This window comes from Piliocolobus tephrosceles, chromosome 1 (assembly GCF_002776525.5).
Source record: "Piliocolobus tephrosceles isolate RC106 chromosome 1, ASM277652v3, whole genome shotgun sequence".
NCBI lineage: Eukaryota > Metazoa > Chordata > Mammalia > Primates > Cercopithecidae > Piliocolobus > Piliocolobus tephrosceles.
In genome coordinates this window covers 77,112,705-77,131,177 of record NC_045434.1, presented here as the reverse complement: position 1 = coordinate 77,131,177, position 18,473 = coordinate 77,112,705, and the positions used below count along the sequence as shown (strand labels likewise).

The 18,473-nt window shown below is 35.8% G+C and overlaps 1 protein-coding gene across 2 annotated transcripts in view; it reads left to right on the top strand.

Moving 5' to 3' along the window:
• RAB3GAP2 (RAB3 GTPase activating non-catalytic protein subunit 2) overlaps positions 1–18,473 on the top strand; it is a 119,715-nt gene that overhangs the window by 21,436 nt on the left and 79,806 nt on the right. For both annotated transcript variants that reach the window (XM_023203708.2, XM_023203707.3), the window contains exon 2: positions 15,135–15,199. In XM_023203708.2, the coding sequence (XP_023059476.1) occupies positions 15,135–15,199 (65 nt within the window). The remainder of the gene's footprint in view (positions 1–15,134; positions 15,200–18,473) is intronic.

Below are 18,473 nucleotides of genomic sequence, written 5' to 3'. Positions count from 1 at the left end.
CCACATTTCCCTTCCACACTGCCCTAGCAGAGGTTCTCCATAAGCATTCTGCCCCTGCCGCAAACTTCTGCTTGAACATCCAGGCATCTCCATACATCCTCAGAAATCTAGGCGGAGATTCCTTAACCTCAGTTCTTGATTTCTACGCACCCACAGGCCCAACATCACATGTAAGCCACCGAGACTTGGGGTTTGCACCCTCTGAAGCAATGGCCTGAGCTATATGTTGGCCCCTTTTAGCCATGGCTGGGACACAGAACATCAAGTCCCAAGACTGCACAAAACAGCAAGTCTTGGGCCCACAAAACCATTATTTTCTCCTAGGCCTCTGGGCCTGTGATGGGAGAGGCTACCATGAAGATCTCTGACATGCCCTGGTGATATTTTCTCCATTATCTTGCTGATTAACATTTGGATCCTCATTACTTATGCAAATTTCTGCAGCCTGCTTGAATTTCTCCTCAGGAAATGGGTTTTTCTTTTCTATTGTATTGTCAGGCTGCAAATTTCTCAAACTTTTATGCTTTGCTTCCCTTTTAAACATAAGTTCCCATTCCAAAATGTCTTTCTCAAGTTCAAAATTCCACTGACCTCTAGGGCAGGGGCAAAATGCTGCCATTCTTCTTGCTAAAGTATAACAAGAGTGACCTTTTCTCCGGTTCCCAAGAAGTTTGTTGTCTCCTTCTGAGAACACCTCAGCTTGGACTTCATTGTCCATATCACTGTCACCATTTTGGTAAAAGCCATTCAACAAGTCTCTAGGGAGTTCCAAACTTTCCCACATTTTCCTGTTTTCTTCTGAGCCCTCTAAACTGTTCTAACCTTTGCCTGTTAACCAGTTCCAAAGTTGCTTCCACATTTTTAGGTATCCTTATGGCAGCACCCACTTCCAGTACCAATTTACTGTATTAGTTTGATCTCATGCTGCCATCAGGACATACCTGAGACTGGATAATTTATAAAGGAAAGAAGTTTTATTGACTCAGTTCAGTATGGCTGGGGAGGCCTCAGGAAATTACAATCATGGTAGAAGGGGAAGCAAACATGCTTCTTCACATGGTGTCAGGAAGGAGAATGAGTGAGAGCAAAGTGGGGGGAAGCCCCTTACAAAACCATCAGATCTCATGAGAACTCACTATGATGAGATCATCATGGAGGTAACCCCCATGATTCAATTACCTCCCACTGGGTCTCTCCCATGGCATGTGGGGATTATGGGAACTACAATTCAAGATGAGATTTGGGTGGGGACACAAGCCATATCACTACTTTACTTTCAAAAAAAGTCTTAGGGTTATTCTTATACATTTTTCTTCCCATTGAGCTTTAGAATCAATTTAAGTTCCAAAACAAAACCAAACCAAATTTATACTGGGATTTTAATGAGAATTGTTTTAAGTTTATATATTAATTTGGGAAGAATTGACATTTTCCCAAACTCTAGGTCTATTTCCCAAACCCCTACCCCTACCCCTAGCTTTATTGAGGCATAATTGACAAATAAAAGTGGTACATATTTAAGATGTGCAACATGATGATTTGATATACATTACGAAATGATTGTTACAATCACCTTACATAGTTAATTTTTTTTTTCTTTTGGTTGGGAGAACACTTAAGGTCTACTCCCTTATCTAATTTCAAGTACACAGTACAGTATTATCAGCCATATTTACCATATGCTGTACATTAGGTCCTCATAACTTCATCTTGTAACTGAAAACTTTTACACTTTGACTGACATCTTATTTCTACTCTCTGCTTCTATTAGTTTGACTTTTTTAGAGTCTACTTATAAGTGAGATCATACAGTATTTGTCTAGATAGTTTTATTCATGTTTTTGCATCTTTTAGCAAAGTTTTTTGCTTCTCATATAAATCTTACACTTTAATATATGTCTAAATGTCTAGTTACTTTATTAAATTTATGGTTATGACCTGTATCTCATAAAATTTTTATTTAAAATTTATTACTTTTTTGGTTTTTGTTTACGTTTAGTTCTCTTTATCAAGACTAATTTTTGAAAGTTTCTAATTAATTTCTATTTTCATCTTTATTCATTTTTTTCATTTGTCTAAGATCTGTAGAAAAGTAATACTAAAATTTCAAAATGGTTCTTTTTAAAATTTTTTCATTTAGTTACCTTTTTATTGCTGATTGCTGTTTTGCTGTATTGTTATTGGAGAATATAGTCTGTATGTTTTCTGCTTCTTAAAATTTCAACAGTTTGGGGGTACAGGTGACTTTTTTGTTACATGGAGGAGTTCTTTAGTGGTGAATTCTGAGATTTTTAGTGCACCCATCACCTGAGCAGTTTACACTGTACCCAACATGTAATCTTTTATCCCTCACCTCCCTCCCAACCTCCCCTCCTCGAGTCCTCAAAGTTCATTATATCACTCTCTATGTCTTTTTGATGGACACTTAGGTTGGTTCCATATCTTTGTAGTTGTGAATTGTGCTGCTATAAACATGCATGTGCATATGTCTTTTTCATATGATGACTTATTTTCCTTTGGGAGATACCCAGTAGTGGGACTGCTGGATCACATGGTAGATCTACTTTTAGTTCTTTGAGGACTCTTTTCATACTGTTTTCCATAGAGGTTGTACTAATTTACATTCCCACCAGCAGTGTAAGAGTGCCCCTTTTTCAATACATCCATGCCAACACCTATTGTTTTTTGACTTTTTAATTATGGTCATTCTTGCAGTAGTGAGGTGGTATTTCTTTGTGGTTTTAATTTGCATTTCCCTCATTATTAGTGATGTTGAGCAATTTTTATGTGTTTGTTGGCTGTTTGTATATCTTCTTTGGAGATATGTCTATTCATGTTCTTTGCCCACTTTTTAATGAGTTTTTTTTTTTTTTTTCTTGCTGATTTGTTTGAGTTCCTTGTAGATTCTGGATGCTAGTCCTTTGTCAGATGCATGGTTTTCGAATATTTTCTCCCACTCTGTGGGTTTTCTGTTTACTCTGCTGATTATTTCTTTTGCTGTACAGAAGCTTTTTAGTTTAAATAGGTCCAATTTATTTATTTTTGTTTTTGTTGCACTTGCTTTTGGGGTCTTAGGAATTCTTTGCCTAAGCCAGTATCCAGAAGAGTTTTTCTAATGTTATCTTCCAGGATTTTTATGATTTCAGGTTTTAGATTTAAGTCTTTGATCTATCTTGAGTTGATTTTTTATGAGATATGGGGATCCATTGTCATTCTGCTTTGCCAAAGATCAGTTGGCAGTAAATATTTGGCTTTACTTCTGGGTTCTCTATTCTGTTCCAGTGGTCTAAGTGCCTATTTTTATATCAGTACCGTGCTGTTTTGATAACTATAGCCCTGTAGTATAATTTGAAGTCCTGTAATGTGATACCTCCAGATTTGTTCTTTTTGCTTTGTCTTGCTTTGGCTATGTGGGCTCTTTTTTTGTTCCATATGAATTTTAGAATTTTTTTTCTAGTTTTGTGAAAAAATGATGATGGTATTTTGATGGCAATTGCATTGAATCTGTAGATTGCTTTGGGCAGTATGGTCATTTTCACAATATTGATTCTTCCCATCCGTGAGCATGGGATGTGTTTCCATTTGTTTGTGTCATCTGTGATTTCTTTCAGCAGCGTTTTGTAGTTTTCCTTGTAGAGATCTTCTGCCTCCTTGGTTAAGTATATTCTTAGGTGTTTTATTTTTTTGCAGCTGTTGTAAAAGTGATTGAGTTGCTAATTTGGTTCTCAGCTTGGTCACTGTTGGTGTATAGCAATGCTACTGATTTATGTAAATTGATTTGGTAACTGTAGACTTTACTGAATTCACTTATCAGATCTAGGAGCCTTTTGGATGAATCTTTAGGATTTTTTATACAATCATATCATCAGTGAACAGCAACACTTTTACTTCCTCTTTTCCAACTTGGATGGCCTTTATTTCTTTCTCTCGTCTGATGGGTCTGGTGAGGACTTCCAGTACTATGTTGAATAGAAGTGGTAAAAGTTTCCTTGTTCTAGTTCTCAGGGGAAATGCTTTCAACTTTTCCCATTCAATATGATGTTGGCTATGGGTTTGTCATATATGGCTTTTATTACTTTAAGGTAGTCCCTTCTGTGCCTGTGTTTTCTGCTTTTTGGATGTTGTGTCAAAGTTCACTTTCTGGCCAGTAACCTAATTAATTTTTGTAAATAGACTTTGGGCATAAGAAAAAGCTATTTTCTCTAGGGGACAAAGGTATTTTCTGTATAGCTCTATAGCTTTGATCTCCATAGCAGCCCCTCGTTGTATTGCTTTTTGATGTGTTATGCTGACAGAGAGTGTGAGTGGGCTTAAAACGACCAATGACAGCATCATACCAGATTCAAAAGACTATCTCAAATAACAGACGGCACTGAAGATGATGAACTCTGGAAAACTGTTAGTTGACTCAAAAAGTAGATGGAAATGACCTCTGAGCTAGCCTGCGTGGGTCTGAATCCCGGTTCTGCCACTTGTCAGTTGTGTGACCTTGAGCAAGTTATGTAATCTCCATTTGCATTTGCCTCAGAAACTTCATCTTTGAAATGGAAGTAACAGTAGTACATACCTCAGAGGAAAAGCTGTTGTGCTTAGAGCAATGCTTTGCGTGTAGTAAATACATGTGTTCATTATTATGTCTTTTTTTTCTTTTTTCTTTTTTTTTTTTTTGAGATGGAGTCTTGCTCTGTCGCCCAGCCTGGAATGCAATGGCGGGATCTCGGCTCATTGCAAGCTCCGCCTCCCAGGTTCACGCCATTCTCCTGCCTCCACCTCCTGAGTAACTGGGACTACAGGCGCCCACAACCACGCCCGGCTAATATTTTGTATTTTTAATAGAGACGGGGTTTCACCGTGTTAGCCAGGATGGCCTTGATCTCCTGACCTCGTGATCCGCCCGCCTCGGCCTCCCAAAGTGCTAGAATTAAAGGAGTGAACCACCGCACCTTTTTTTTTTCTTTTTCTTTTTTTTTTAAAAAAGGCTGATGTTGAAGGTGCATGTGGAAGGGTTTTGTTTCCTGAAAAATGAAAATGAATAAAAGCAAGAGTTCTAAGTCAGTGTATTTTCTGTCATTGGGATTTTGAACAGTTTTATCTGTAAATTAATGTTATATGTGACATAATTAAATGTCACATGTAGGCATTTGATTATGTCATCTAAGTGCCTGCATTTACAATGTGTAGTATTCAGATTGCCCAAAAACTTTGTATTTTTGGATCTTCTGTTTGGAAAAATTGATGATTACCTTATATTTGAAGTCAGTTTTTCTTTAGTCATTTAAAAAATAATGGTTCATAAAGTTATTTAGCAAGGTTGGAAACAGTTTATAAAGTCAAAAAATCAGTATACAGTTTCATGTTACAAGGAAGTGTTTATGACTGCAAAAAAGTTGAAAACAATACTTGATAGTAGAAGGTTGATTAAATTATGCTACATTGACACGGTGGTATAATATGGAGCTGTGAAAGAATAATGGCTTATTATCTATATTAATTGCATGGAATACCTTCATTTCAGAGTATGTGGCTACTTTTTTCCCTAGTTTCCGGTTTTTTTGGTAATATCAGCCTTGTGTTGCATTTGTCTGTTGATGTCTCTATATTCTGCACTAAATTATAAACCACTTTAGGCCAGGGAATGGTAATGTATTTGTTGTATCCCCAGCATTGGTACACAAATGATTTGTAGTAGGAACTTAATAATGAACAAATGTCTATTATGTGTTGGATTGTGTCTGAGTTGGATGTTTGTCCTTGTTTTAGGAATGCTAACTATGAAATAAAACAATGATAAATATGTTATCTACATTTTTTTCTTTACTATGGAGCCAAAATATTCCATGTTATCATGTGATATTGTTAAAATTAGTATCAGACTTTCCTGTGTGTACTTTGAAGAAAAACAGTAATAGCAAAATTAGGCTGGTTTAGGAAGGATTTAATTTAAATATAAGGAGATTTTTCAGGGACAGTAGTTGAATAGTAGCGTAGGTTAAGGAAGAAAATATAGAATTGGTTTCTCTAGGACATGCAGAAGTTAGCTTTAGTTAGCAATTTTTACACACCTTTACCTACATTTCATAATGTTGCACACTTCTTCGCCTTTTTAGACATGCTTATCTTTTTCTGTTGCTTTGGATATAAAAAATATATATATATAAATATGAAGTTGTTAAAAAAACAAAATTGTAATAGATATGTACATTTTTACTGTATGTAATTTAACTCTTTAGTAAGTGACTAAGTGACTAATATGAAATTTATTTTCAAATTAGTATTTCTTGCAAACATGAAATTTCATGCTAATATGGAATTTATTTTCCTATTTTCCATTTCCCTAGAAATGGAAAAAATTAATAATTCTGATGTATAGGAATATAAGAGGTAGATTCTCTATTCTTTAGACTTTTCTTTTTTCTTTTAGCTTTGTACTGCTGGGTGATGCTTTTTTTGCCTTGGCCAAGTAGAGCCAAGTAAAATTCTCTGGATCCCCTGAATTATTTACAAGTCACAGGTTGTAGAGGTTCTTACTTTTTATAGAAACAAGTACATTATCTCTGTTTTTTCTCATCTCAGAAGAACGGAAATGAATTTACTTCTGTGCTAAGATCTTTTATTAGACCACGGAAACTAAATTAAATTTTCCTTTTCCTAACATTTAATGGTTTCAGTTTCTCATTTAGTATTTGAACTTGACATACTCATATTGGAAAAAGCAAATACTGTCAAATTAATTGCCCACTTCTAGAATTCAATTTCCTTTCTAGCTTCAGGTTCTCGTTAAATGAAAAAAACATACACTCACTTTATGGGGATAGACTGTTCAGAAGCAAATTAGGATAATGTATTTTGGGAATTAAATAGAGCTGTGGAAAGCAGAAGTTGAATTTCTTATTTAAACTTCTGTTGTTAGAATAATTCATTGATTGGAAATACCCCTAAACAAGACATCTGTAATTTTTTTGATGATTAATTAAAATATGTTTTCTGTATGAAAGTTTCATTTATCAAATGAGAGACATAACAGGTTTTTCATACTAGTATAATCTAATCTCTTCAAGGAAAAAATTCTCTTCAGAAGGGAATTGTGGTGACATTTTACATTTTGAAGTCATTGGTTTTATTTATTCAGTCGAAACATTTAACTTGGTGAGGATAAGAACAGGAGTTTATGGTTATGTTACCCATTCTAGGTATTAATAGTTCAAATAGTCCTGTTCAGTGATAGGTATAAAAAAAAAGTTAAAGATTGAAAAGTCAGGTTACTAATCAATGAGGATGCAGGTGCTTTTTTGTTACTATTATTTATAACTTTATCTTGCTCCTTTTTATTTCTCTTCATATCATATAAGTTGGTTGGAGATCAGCTTATTAATCTTATTTAGAGAGAGGGTATGATTCAAGATGTGGTATAAACCAGAGTGAAAGAAAATTTCAGCAATTGAGGTGGACAAACAAAATATTTTAAGATGACAAATTTCTTGAAAGACCTAAATGAAATCTTTATTGCAATCTTTGATTTTCTGTGAATTTTAAGGAAAAAAAATGGACAAGAATGTAAACAGAATAAATTTTAAAGGAAGGTCACCCCTTAAGAGAGGATTGAGGAAAAAAAAAGATTAAAGATTTAAAACAAAGTAGAAAGATCTTATATTCCCAAAAATGCTATTTTATCAGTAGATTGTACAACAAATGAGCTGAGAAAGCTCAGTTAAAAACATGAATCTGAAATATTTTTCTTATTGCTGAAACGCTGTCCTGATATAATACAATTGTAACATGGCCACTTTAGGAGCAACATCTCCTAAATGTCTCCTATGGATGTGAATTGTAGCATGAAAGTAACAAGACCTGAGAAGCACTCTCATCATCTATTTTTAGATTTCTCCAGAAAGCAATATTTGCTATTCTTGAACTGTTTTTAGTGTAACCTGTTTTATTCACTGTTGGCAAAAAGGATATTTGCATAATAGACTACATACCCAAGAATGATGTGGTGTTCTTTTTTTTTAATCTTCAAAATGGTATGGTGTTTATTTGGGAACTCGATGGCTTTTGTAATTATTTCTTCTAGCCTTACCATGAAATCAGGTTGTTGAAAGTCCCATGTAATTGAGCAAATTGGTTTTCCATTACTGATGTAGGATGTTTTGTTAGTAATGATACACATTTTGTTCTGAAATGTTGAAAAATACATTATGTGTGCACTGTGTGTGTGTGTGTGTGTGTGTGTGAAATATAAAAATCATTTAATGCATAGCAAGCCATCTACTCTGAACTAGATTTTTTGAAGATCTTCAGATTTAATCAAATTCTGCCTCTTAGACTTGAATTCAAACAAAATACTATACTATTCCTATTATTTCATGATCAAAACTAAAGCTAAGAAATGGTACTTTTTAATTATTTTTTTCTCACTAATTAAAATGGAATGCAATAGAAGAAAATTATTAATATGATAATGTTACATACAAAAGTTATTTGAAGGCCAGGTGCAGTGGCTCATGTCTGTAATCCCAGCACTTTGGGAGGCAGAGACGGGCAGCTTGCTTGAGCTTACAAGTTCAAGACCAACCTGGGCAACATGGTGAAACCCTGTCTCTGCAAAAAATACAAAAATTTGCTGGACATGGTGGCACATGCCTGTAGTCCCAGCTACTTGGGAGGCTGAGGTAAGAGGACTGCTTGCACCTGGGAGATTGAGCCTGCAGTGGGCCAGGATCACATCATTGCACTCCACCCTGGGTAATAGAGCTAGACCTTGTCCCTCCCCCAAGCCCCACAAAAAAAAAGTTGTTTGAAAAAGATGATTTGGATCCTGAATATAAAATCTTTATATGTAAAGTTTATAAAACATAATCTTTTGTATTTGTTGTATTTCTTTTGAAATGCAAAAGATTTAGAAACAACCGCTGATTTGTTCGTTATATTATAAAATATTAATTTAAATACAGCTGCTTTTATGGGGGTATATGGGAAAGTATTGGAGTAAGAATGTCATTTTCAATTACTATTCATTTAGCAAATATTTATTAAGTACTTATGATACTTTTATGTATGTGTATGTGCATGCACATACACAGGATACACGTTCTCTGCCCTCTAAAAGCCTAATAGTTGTGTAGACAGGGTGTACATTTATGTTAAATCAGATAAGTACCTGTTAACTAACAATGCAGCAAATGACTCAAAACAGTATATAATTAAGTTCTGAATAAGAAACACAGTCAAATGCTGTAGTTTCACAAGAGGGAAAGATCATTCATTGGTGGATGCAAGAAAACTTCATAAAGGATTGACCTTAGTTTGGAGAAGTCGGATTTGGAGAGGTAGAGTCACATGGGAAGCATTTAGTTGATGGGTGTAGGGTAGGCAAAGGCAAAGAGTAAGAGAGAATGTTGTATGGATAGTGGTAATTATAACAGCTATTAAGGGTGTCTATGTGCCAAGCACTGTAAAGTGCACTTTTTAACTCCATTTTTGCTAAAGAGGAAGCCAATGCACTAAGACATTAAATTGCCCAAGGTCATGTAACTCTCTAGAAGGTAAAACTGGGCAACCAATCCAGTGCAACCTGACAACTCAATTAAACCTGAGATTTAATTGGTGTTCTAGACTTGAGCTGTCTGATATTGTAGCCACTAGCTACATGTAGTTTTGAGCACTTGGAATGTGACTAGGAAAAACTGAGATGTGCTGTACATGTAAAACACACATCACCAGCCTGGGCAAAATCTCTACAAAAAAAAAATAATTAGCCAGGCTTGGTGACACACACCTGTAGTCCCAGCTACTTGGAAGGCCAAGATGGGAGGATCACTTGAACCTAGGAGATCGAGGCTGCAGTGAGCTGTAATTGCACCACTGCACTCCAGTCTGGGTGACAGAGAGACCCCTTTTCAAAACTAAAACTAAAAAAACACTTATCAGATTTTGAAGAGTGTATATGAAAAATGAATGTAAAATATCTCACCAATAATTTTACATTGATTATGCATTGAAACAATATTCTGGTTGTATTATGATCAACTATATTATTAAGGTTAATTTCATCTTTTTTTTTTTTTTTTTTTTTTACTTTTTAATATGGCTTAGTTAATTTAAAATTACATAGGTAGCTTGTGATATATTTCTATTAAACAGTGCTGTTCAAGATTGCATACCAGTGAATGAACAGTCCAACTGGAATGAAAGAATAGAAGAGTGATGACAGGCAAAGGAAAACAATATTTAGGATCGGATTAGACCAGCACTTAGGTTTATCCTTGAGGTGATCCATGCATGCACCATCTGCCTCAAATTTTCAGGGTGGGGAAAGTTGTTAAAATAGAGATTTCTGGATCCATTGCAGACCTTCTGAAACAGAATCTCTGAGAGTAGGGCCATCTCTAAAACTTTAGTCACCCCCTAAGTCATTATTTTAATTTCTTCATTGTAAAGGTTTTAAGGCCTGCCTATCAAGAGGGATCTGCGAGAGAGACTATAATGCTGGTTTTATGAAGACAATTAATGTGAATGCTATTTTCTTAATTTTCTGACCAATTTTGTTGGATTGGACTACAGTAAAATGAAAGACATAGGCAGTTGATAACAGTGTCGTTTAAAGAATTGCTTTTTGGAGATTGGGTGGTTGCTACTTATTTAATAAATAGGGAAAGTAACAATTGAAAAATTGTTGCCATATAATTTATAGTCTAGCCTTTCACAGAAATGAGGGCCACCTAGCTCTGGCTATGGGATTTGGTGATTGGTGGAATGTTTGGAATCTTTACACTGGATCTAGACTGTCCTAAAGAAGCTGGCTGTCCTGGTGTCCTTAATTCCATGGTACATTTTGTTAAACTGATTTGCCTTTTTAAGTTATATCAGAGCTTAGGGCTTTCAAATTACCCTGTCCTACAAAAGATATTGATCTATTTATTCTTCTAAGAGACAATCATGGTGAGCCATTTTTAGCCTTTTTTGGAAGTAATTGATAATAAGGCAAATCAGTCTTATTTCTTCATGATGACGTAGAGTTTATGAACCTCAAGGCCTTACAGTAATATTCCATATTAACCTAAAACAGTGCGTAGTTCTCAAATTTATGTTGACCATTGCTTTGGCTACCTACATTCTTGACCAATGATCAATTAAAGAATATTAATGATATTGATTAAAGAATACCATCCTCCTTAGAAAGGTTACCAAAAGGAAGTACTGTGCCTGAACAGAATTTTTTACATGAGTGGCAATTTTATTAGACATTCATCAGCTATTTTCTCAATATATACCTTTTTTTTTTTTTTTCTAAAGAATATGCTTGACCTACTTGCATAACCTGAAGGCATAAGAAGTAACTTTGGTAAAGTGCTGGGATTATAACACTTTTTAATAGCTGAAAATAGCTGTCAACTAGCTCCTTGCAAAACAGTCTCAAATGATTTTCAATAGGACATAGGAGGCTACAAAAATTAAATCACTGTCACTGAGTAGAAATAGCCACAAGGGGCCGAGCACGGTGGCTCAGGCCTGTAATCCCAGCACTCTGGGAGGCCAAAGCAGGTGGATTACAAGGTCAGGAGATTGAGACCATCCTGGCCAACGTGGTGAAACCCCCGTCTCTACTACAAATACAAAAATTGCTGGTGTGGTGGCACATGTCTGTAATCACCGCTAGGAGGCTGAGGCAGGAGAATCGCTTGAACCAGGGAGTTGGAGGTTGCAGTGAACCGAGATGGCACCACTGCACTCCAGCCTGGTGACATAGTGAGACTCCACCTCAAAATAGATAAATAAATAAAAAATAAAAATAAATAGCCACAAGGGTATTGCCTCACTGGCAAAACGTTTCCCATTTTTTAAGTTGACTATAATTTGGAATGCATTCTCTCATAGTATTATAAATAGACTTAGTCTTCTAGAGCAACCTACAAAAAATATCTTTAACTTACCTGAATAATAGTGCTGTTTCACCTTCCTTTACCTTGACTTGGTTGGGAAAAATGCATTCCTATGATAATAGAAGATGCCCAATTAAATTCTCCTTCCTTTTTGTTGAAAGAAGCTTTCCAGTCAGGGGCATTGAGAATGGGTAAACCTTCATAAACCTAAATATCTTATATAAAGTATTTCTCAAGGTCTTTCTTTTCTTGGAGGTTCTGAATTGTGGCATAGGGAGATATTGGATCTCTGCAGGGGTAGGAAATCCAAATGACTGCTGTCTTCTATTTGCTTATATGAGTCATTTGTGAATTGAGTCAGGTGCTTGTATTTATACCAATATGGAGGAGAAATAACACACCTTTTATAGTTTTATTTTATACATATTCAGCAGAGGTTATGTGCACAAACTAAGCTCTTTGAAGGCTTGTTTGCTTTTATATTTCCAGCACTTAGCACGGTGCCCAAAACATGAAAGATGCTGGGTTTGTTGAAGGCATGAGTGATTGCGGCCTTCCAGAAGAGTCTAAATTCTGAGTCTTTTCGAGATTGTGGTAATTTGATATATACACTATTTTTATGGCAATTTAAAAATTGAATCATGAACTTTATAGTAATAAGCTCTTTTAGATACTTTGCTTTCTCATATGAGACAATACATATTCTGAAACTTTAAATGGGATAGCCTTGTTGCCTGCCTTAAACCCACAATAAGACGATTGTTTTTGGTACAGTGGAAAAATTAGCAAAATAAAGAGATGGCTTAATTGAATTTAATTGCCAAAAGACAAACTGTAATTTTCCAAGTTTAAAAAAAATCTGTAAATCGCAATATCAAGGGAATGTTTCTATTTTAAAATAAGAACCTTCTTTCTTTTGGCCTTGACTATAAACACCGCTTTCCCCTAATCTTACCCTTCATGAGCCATAGTAGGAGTACATATAGTCTAATACTTAGAAGCATGAGTTTTAGAACTCAGATAGACCTGAACTCAAGCTTTACTCTGCCACTTACTCTTGTGTGATTTTGGTCAAACTACTTAAACTCTCCAAGAAATCTGTTTTCCCATTGTAAAATGAGGACAATAAAGGATCCTGTGAAGTTTAAGTGAACTAATAATGTCTATAAAGCATTTAGATATGCAGAAATGTTTAATACATGATAGTTGTCATATACAATGCATCTTTCTGCCTCTTTCATTCATGCTGACTTTTTCCCCCAGCCTTTCTAGCTACTTTTTAAGGACTGAGTTTAAGTTGACTATTCATTGTATTTTTTTTCCCATCTCTTACTCTCTCATCCAAGTTCCCATAGTGGTCCATTACTGTACTCACTATATATTATGATTCCATGTTTGTCTGCCTTCTACAATAGATCATGAATTCTTCAAGGGTAAGGAGTATGCTTGTGTTTTTCTCAGCTCCTACTACAGGATTTGCTACATGGTGTTTAATAGACTATTTGTTAAATTTTTAATTGACCTGTATATGGAACTCTTCTATAAATTGTGCAATGTTAATCAAATGATAGTGCTATTTTAGGACTTAATATATGCCTATTAGGAAGTAAGTATTTGGCATTTAAGTACAGAAGATTAGACTGTTACTACAAAGCTAATTGAACGATGACTCTAAGTAGTAGACTATAACAAATTCTTTAATCATCTGTATGTAATCGATTCCAGCGACTTTTAAAACCTCGTATATAAGTGAATCTATTTGCTTCCTTCCTACTGTAAGCCATCAGAATCAGTCCCATCTTTTAAATTGATTTCCTCCCAGAATTTTAAAGCTGATTACTTAAATATAATATTTGATTTAGCTAAACCTTGACCAGCATTGAGAGCTTGGTATGTGTCAGGTACTGAGGACTTTAGTATGCTATCTGGTGTAAGTCCTTACAACAACCCTACAATAACCCCTAGATATAGGTACTGTTGTCTTCCATGATGATTAGAAACTAAAGTTTAGATGGGTAATTTGCACTATGTCACAGAGATAGTAAGTGCTAGATCCAGGATTTGAACAAGCGTTCAATACTTTATATGTATTACCTCAAGGCCGGGCATGGTGGTCCACGCCTGTAATCCCAGCACTTTGGGAGACCAAGGTGGGCAGATCACTTGAGGTCAGGAGTTCGAGACCAGCCTGGCCAACATGGTGAAACCCTGTCTCTACAAAAAATACAAAAATTAGCCGAGTGTGGTGGCATGCACCTATAGTCCCAGCTACTCCAGAGGCTGAGGCAGGAGAATGGCTTGAACGCAGGAGGTGGAGGTTGCAGTGAGCCAAGATCGTGCCACTGCACTCCAGACTGGGCAACAGAGTAAGACTCCATCTCAAACAAACAAACAAACAAAAAAAACAAACTTTATATGTATTGCCTCAAATTAAATTTTTAAAGGTGATAAAGTTCAAATAAAACTTAGGCAGTGTGATTCTGGGGCCTAAAGTTTTATTTGTACTTTATTAATGCATATAAAGTATCTCATGCTTGTCTCAGAGTAGTTGTTCAAAAATGATAGTTTTTTCTCTTCTGATAAATTAAAAGTTGATTATGTAAAAACCAGTCACCTGGGCCTTGTAAGGGAACGTACTGTCCAAACCTATCTGGGCTTTTACGTTCCTTGTTGCATTGTTGTTGACCAATCTTATTTTCCTCTGAGAGGATGTTCTAACATATAAGAAATCACAGAATATCAGAAAAGGGTACAGAATAGTAGGTTTGTCTTGTTTCAAAATTCAGTTTTCTTTTTCACTAAAGATTTGTCTTATCAAAAAACAAGTTACTTTTTTAAGGCATCTGTGTGAAATTTTAGGTGTGTTGTTTTTTCATCACTGTGTATATTTGTCTAATATCTTGAGTAATAAACATTTGTCATTTTTAGATTTTTAAAAAGTCATCTTTGCAGTTTGATTTGAATGTGGATTAACTTGATGTCCAATATCTTAGGATCCAGATAACTCACACACAATTTTAATTTTACTTGCACACAATTTTACTAATACATAAATTTAGAAATTCAGTAGGTCAAATATTTTCTGATTGTTATTATTACATATAGCAAAATCCTGGTATAACACAGTTTACCATTATTTTCTTTCTTAACATTAGCATTATACAGAGGTTGGTTCTATGATGTTTAGAAAAAATGCTTTAAAGATACTTAAAGCCCTATATTTCATGCAGGCATTGTTCATCTTTTTAAAAACAGGTAAATCAACAGACTGGGAAGATGATGGTTGGGGAGCATGGGAGGAAACCGAACCCCAAGAACCTGTAAGTCTTTATAAATGTATGCGTGTTTTTTGATAGTGGCATTTTCCTTTTGTAATGATGGTGACATATTTCAGTGTCAGGTTGACATTTTAAAATCTATGTCAGGAACATTTTTGTGCTTACCTAATAGTACTTAACTAGATACTTCTTCTTAAGGAACTTAATGACATTGTGGCTAAAGCGGGTGTCTTCGTTCATTTTGTGTTGCTATAACAAAATACCTGAGACTGGGTAGTTCATAATGAACAGAAATTGGCTCACAGTTCTGGACGTTGGGAAGTCCAGGATCAGCAGCCAGTATCTGGCAAGAGTCTTGTTGCTGCATCATAATACGGTGAAGGTGATAGGACCAGAGGGTGGTGGAGAGGGTGGGAGGGAAGAAAACGTGGGCCAAACTCCTCTTTTTATAACCAGTTCGCTCCCAGAATAATGAACCCGCTCCCTTATTAATGGCCTTAATCTATTCACTCTGCTCTCATGACCTAATTACCTCTCATTAGGCCCCACTTCCCAACACTGTTGCATTGGGGATTAAACTTTCAACACATGCTTTTTGGGGACACATTCAAACCATAGCAGTGGGCTAAATGGAGAATAATTGTTTTAGGATTCTTTATCTTTCATAAATTATTCTTTTACATTCTTTTACTATTCACTCAAATATTTGCTGTACCTACCATATTCTAGGCATTTTTCTAGGTGCTGGGAGTATAGCAAGGAACAAGGTAGATAAAGTTCCTATATATGTTAGTATATTTTCACATATGAGTAATAAAAAAAATCTAACTTTAATTGGCTTAAATACAAAGAAAATTTATTTGCTTACATAGAAGGAAGTCCAAAGATAGAATGGACTCCTGGGTTGGTTGATCAGGCAATTCAAATATGTCAAGTTCTTTCCTTCTGTCTACTTTGTATATGCAGTGTTGGCTTCATCCTAATGCCTGTTTCACTCACAGATGTAGTGTGGACATGTTTCTTCATTAATGGTTAGAGGGAGAAAAAGACTCAGGCTTTTCATGACTCTTTCAGGAATTAGGGAACTACTTTCTTAGATGTCTGTAGCAAACTTTTCCTTATATCTTCTTGGCCAGCATTGGGCCACATGCTCATTTCTGAACTAATCACTGGCAAGGGATACGAGATACTCATTGTTGAATCATATTATTCCTTGGAGTTAGAGGATAAGAGGGTCAGCTTCTCCTGAGGCCCATGGCAACATGGGAGTTGATACCTGAACAAAATCAGGACTTTTTTTTTAATAAAGAAGAATGATAGGTCTTCTTATAGTCCTATTTCTAGGAGCTTACACTCTATGAGAGGGAGACATAAAAAAGAAAGATGGATGAAAAAGAATTCAAATGGTAATGTGATAGCAAGTTATCAAGTGACTGCTGTAGATTGGGTGGTTAAGGAAGTCTTTTCAGAGGATGTGACAGTTCAGCTGAGATCTAAAAGGCAACATGGAGTCAACAACATGAAAATCTGACGGAGAGAATCCTAGGCCAGGGCAACAGCTCATGCAAAGTCTCAAGGCAGGAATGGGCTTGAGAGTTTGAAGGAACATAAAGAAGGCCAGTGTGATGTAGCAGGACTGAGACTGTTACAAGATGGGGCAGAGAAGAAAGCAGGCCAGATGTCAAACTTTGTGAATTTGGTGTTTATTCTAAATGCAATGGAAAACCACACTTACCTGATTTCTGGCTTTGATAGCTCACCTTGGCTGCTCTTTGGAATAAGTTGAAGTAGGGAGCAAAAGTAGAAGCAGGGAGACCAATTTCAAGGCTGTTGCAGTAGCTTAGTTGAGAGATGATTGTGGCTTTGATTAAGGTGGTATTGGTGAAAATGAGAAATGTATGGATTCTGGATAATTTTCAGAGGTAATGATAAGACTTTCCAGTGAGCTGGTTATGAAGGATGAGAGGAAAGTGAAAAATCAATAATAACTTATTTGATCTGGCGTGTGGTATGAAATAGATAAAACATGATTGTTGAAAGGTTGACATTCTCAAAAGGTGAGTAATAGATGCCATTCTCTTTACTTTTGTTAATATTTGAAAATATCCATAATAAGAAGTTTTTTAAAAACTCTGCTAGATATTTGGCTTGAATAACTGGAGGGATGTTGTGTCATACTGAGTTGGGGAAGGTGAGGAAAAGAAGAGCTTTAGCAGAGAAAATAAGAAAGCATCATGTGCTAAGAAGTAGAGATAGGCTCATGTAATAAAGATTTATGGAAAAACTCCATGAGGAGATTAAGAACAGGAAACCATTTCAGAAGACCTCTAGGAGAATTAGGATGTGTTGAATAGGATAAAATGCAGCTCAGGGAAGTTGGTTACCACAGCACCTCCACGAAAAACACCTGGTCCTCTTCTAATGCTGTGTCAAAATGGAGCCTCAGCTACTCTGCTTTTCCTAAGACTGACTGGTTTCTGCTTACTCAGGATTTAAACTGTTGCATGGCTTTTGCTGTGTCTCTTGCTTGTGGTTGTCTTAGATTATTTCTCCTTCTTTGTTTCACATTCAGAGCTCATATGAAGATTTTACTGAGTCTGTTGATTACAACCTAATATCCTAATATAGGATATTTGGGGAGGGGGACATAGTGTTTATACCAGGCCACTTCATGGGACATCTGCAGCTCTGTTTTTGCTGCCTCCTGGTCAGGGATTCATCAGCAGTTTAATTTGCTATGACAAGAATGAGGAGGAGAGGAAAGGAAAGTAGGGGGTTTGTGTAAACAAGCTTGAAGATTCTTCATGACCCTATGAAAGTAACCTTTCAGAAAGGGATGTGCTTTGAGAATTTCCCAGAAAGGGATAGTGTAAATGGCAGTTACCTTACATGTGGTATTTGGTACACTTACTTTTAGTATTTGCTTTCTGAAATCATGTAGCTAAGTTACCATTGTGAATAATGTAAGAGACTTCCAAGTAAGTTTGAGGTTTTCTGGAATAAACCTCACAGGCACTGCATATTAAAGTGGACACATGCATTTATAATTTCAGAAGAGGTTCCAATGTGACAGTTATTATTACATACCTAAAATAGTGCTGGTGCTGAGCTATAGTATAGTATTTATTTCAGACCCAGGTGGCCACATGCTAAAGAACTCACTGATACATACTTGGCTTTTTCTGTAATGGATATTTGTTAATATTTGTGAATGACATAGTTAGGCATTTGTGTGTGAGGCAAGCTGTCTTTAAAGGTATCTACTAATTCTTCCCCGATGGTATTAAGTGGGTTAGTTTAGTCATAATGTGCCACA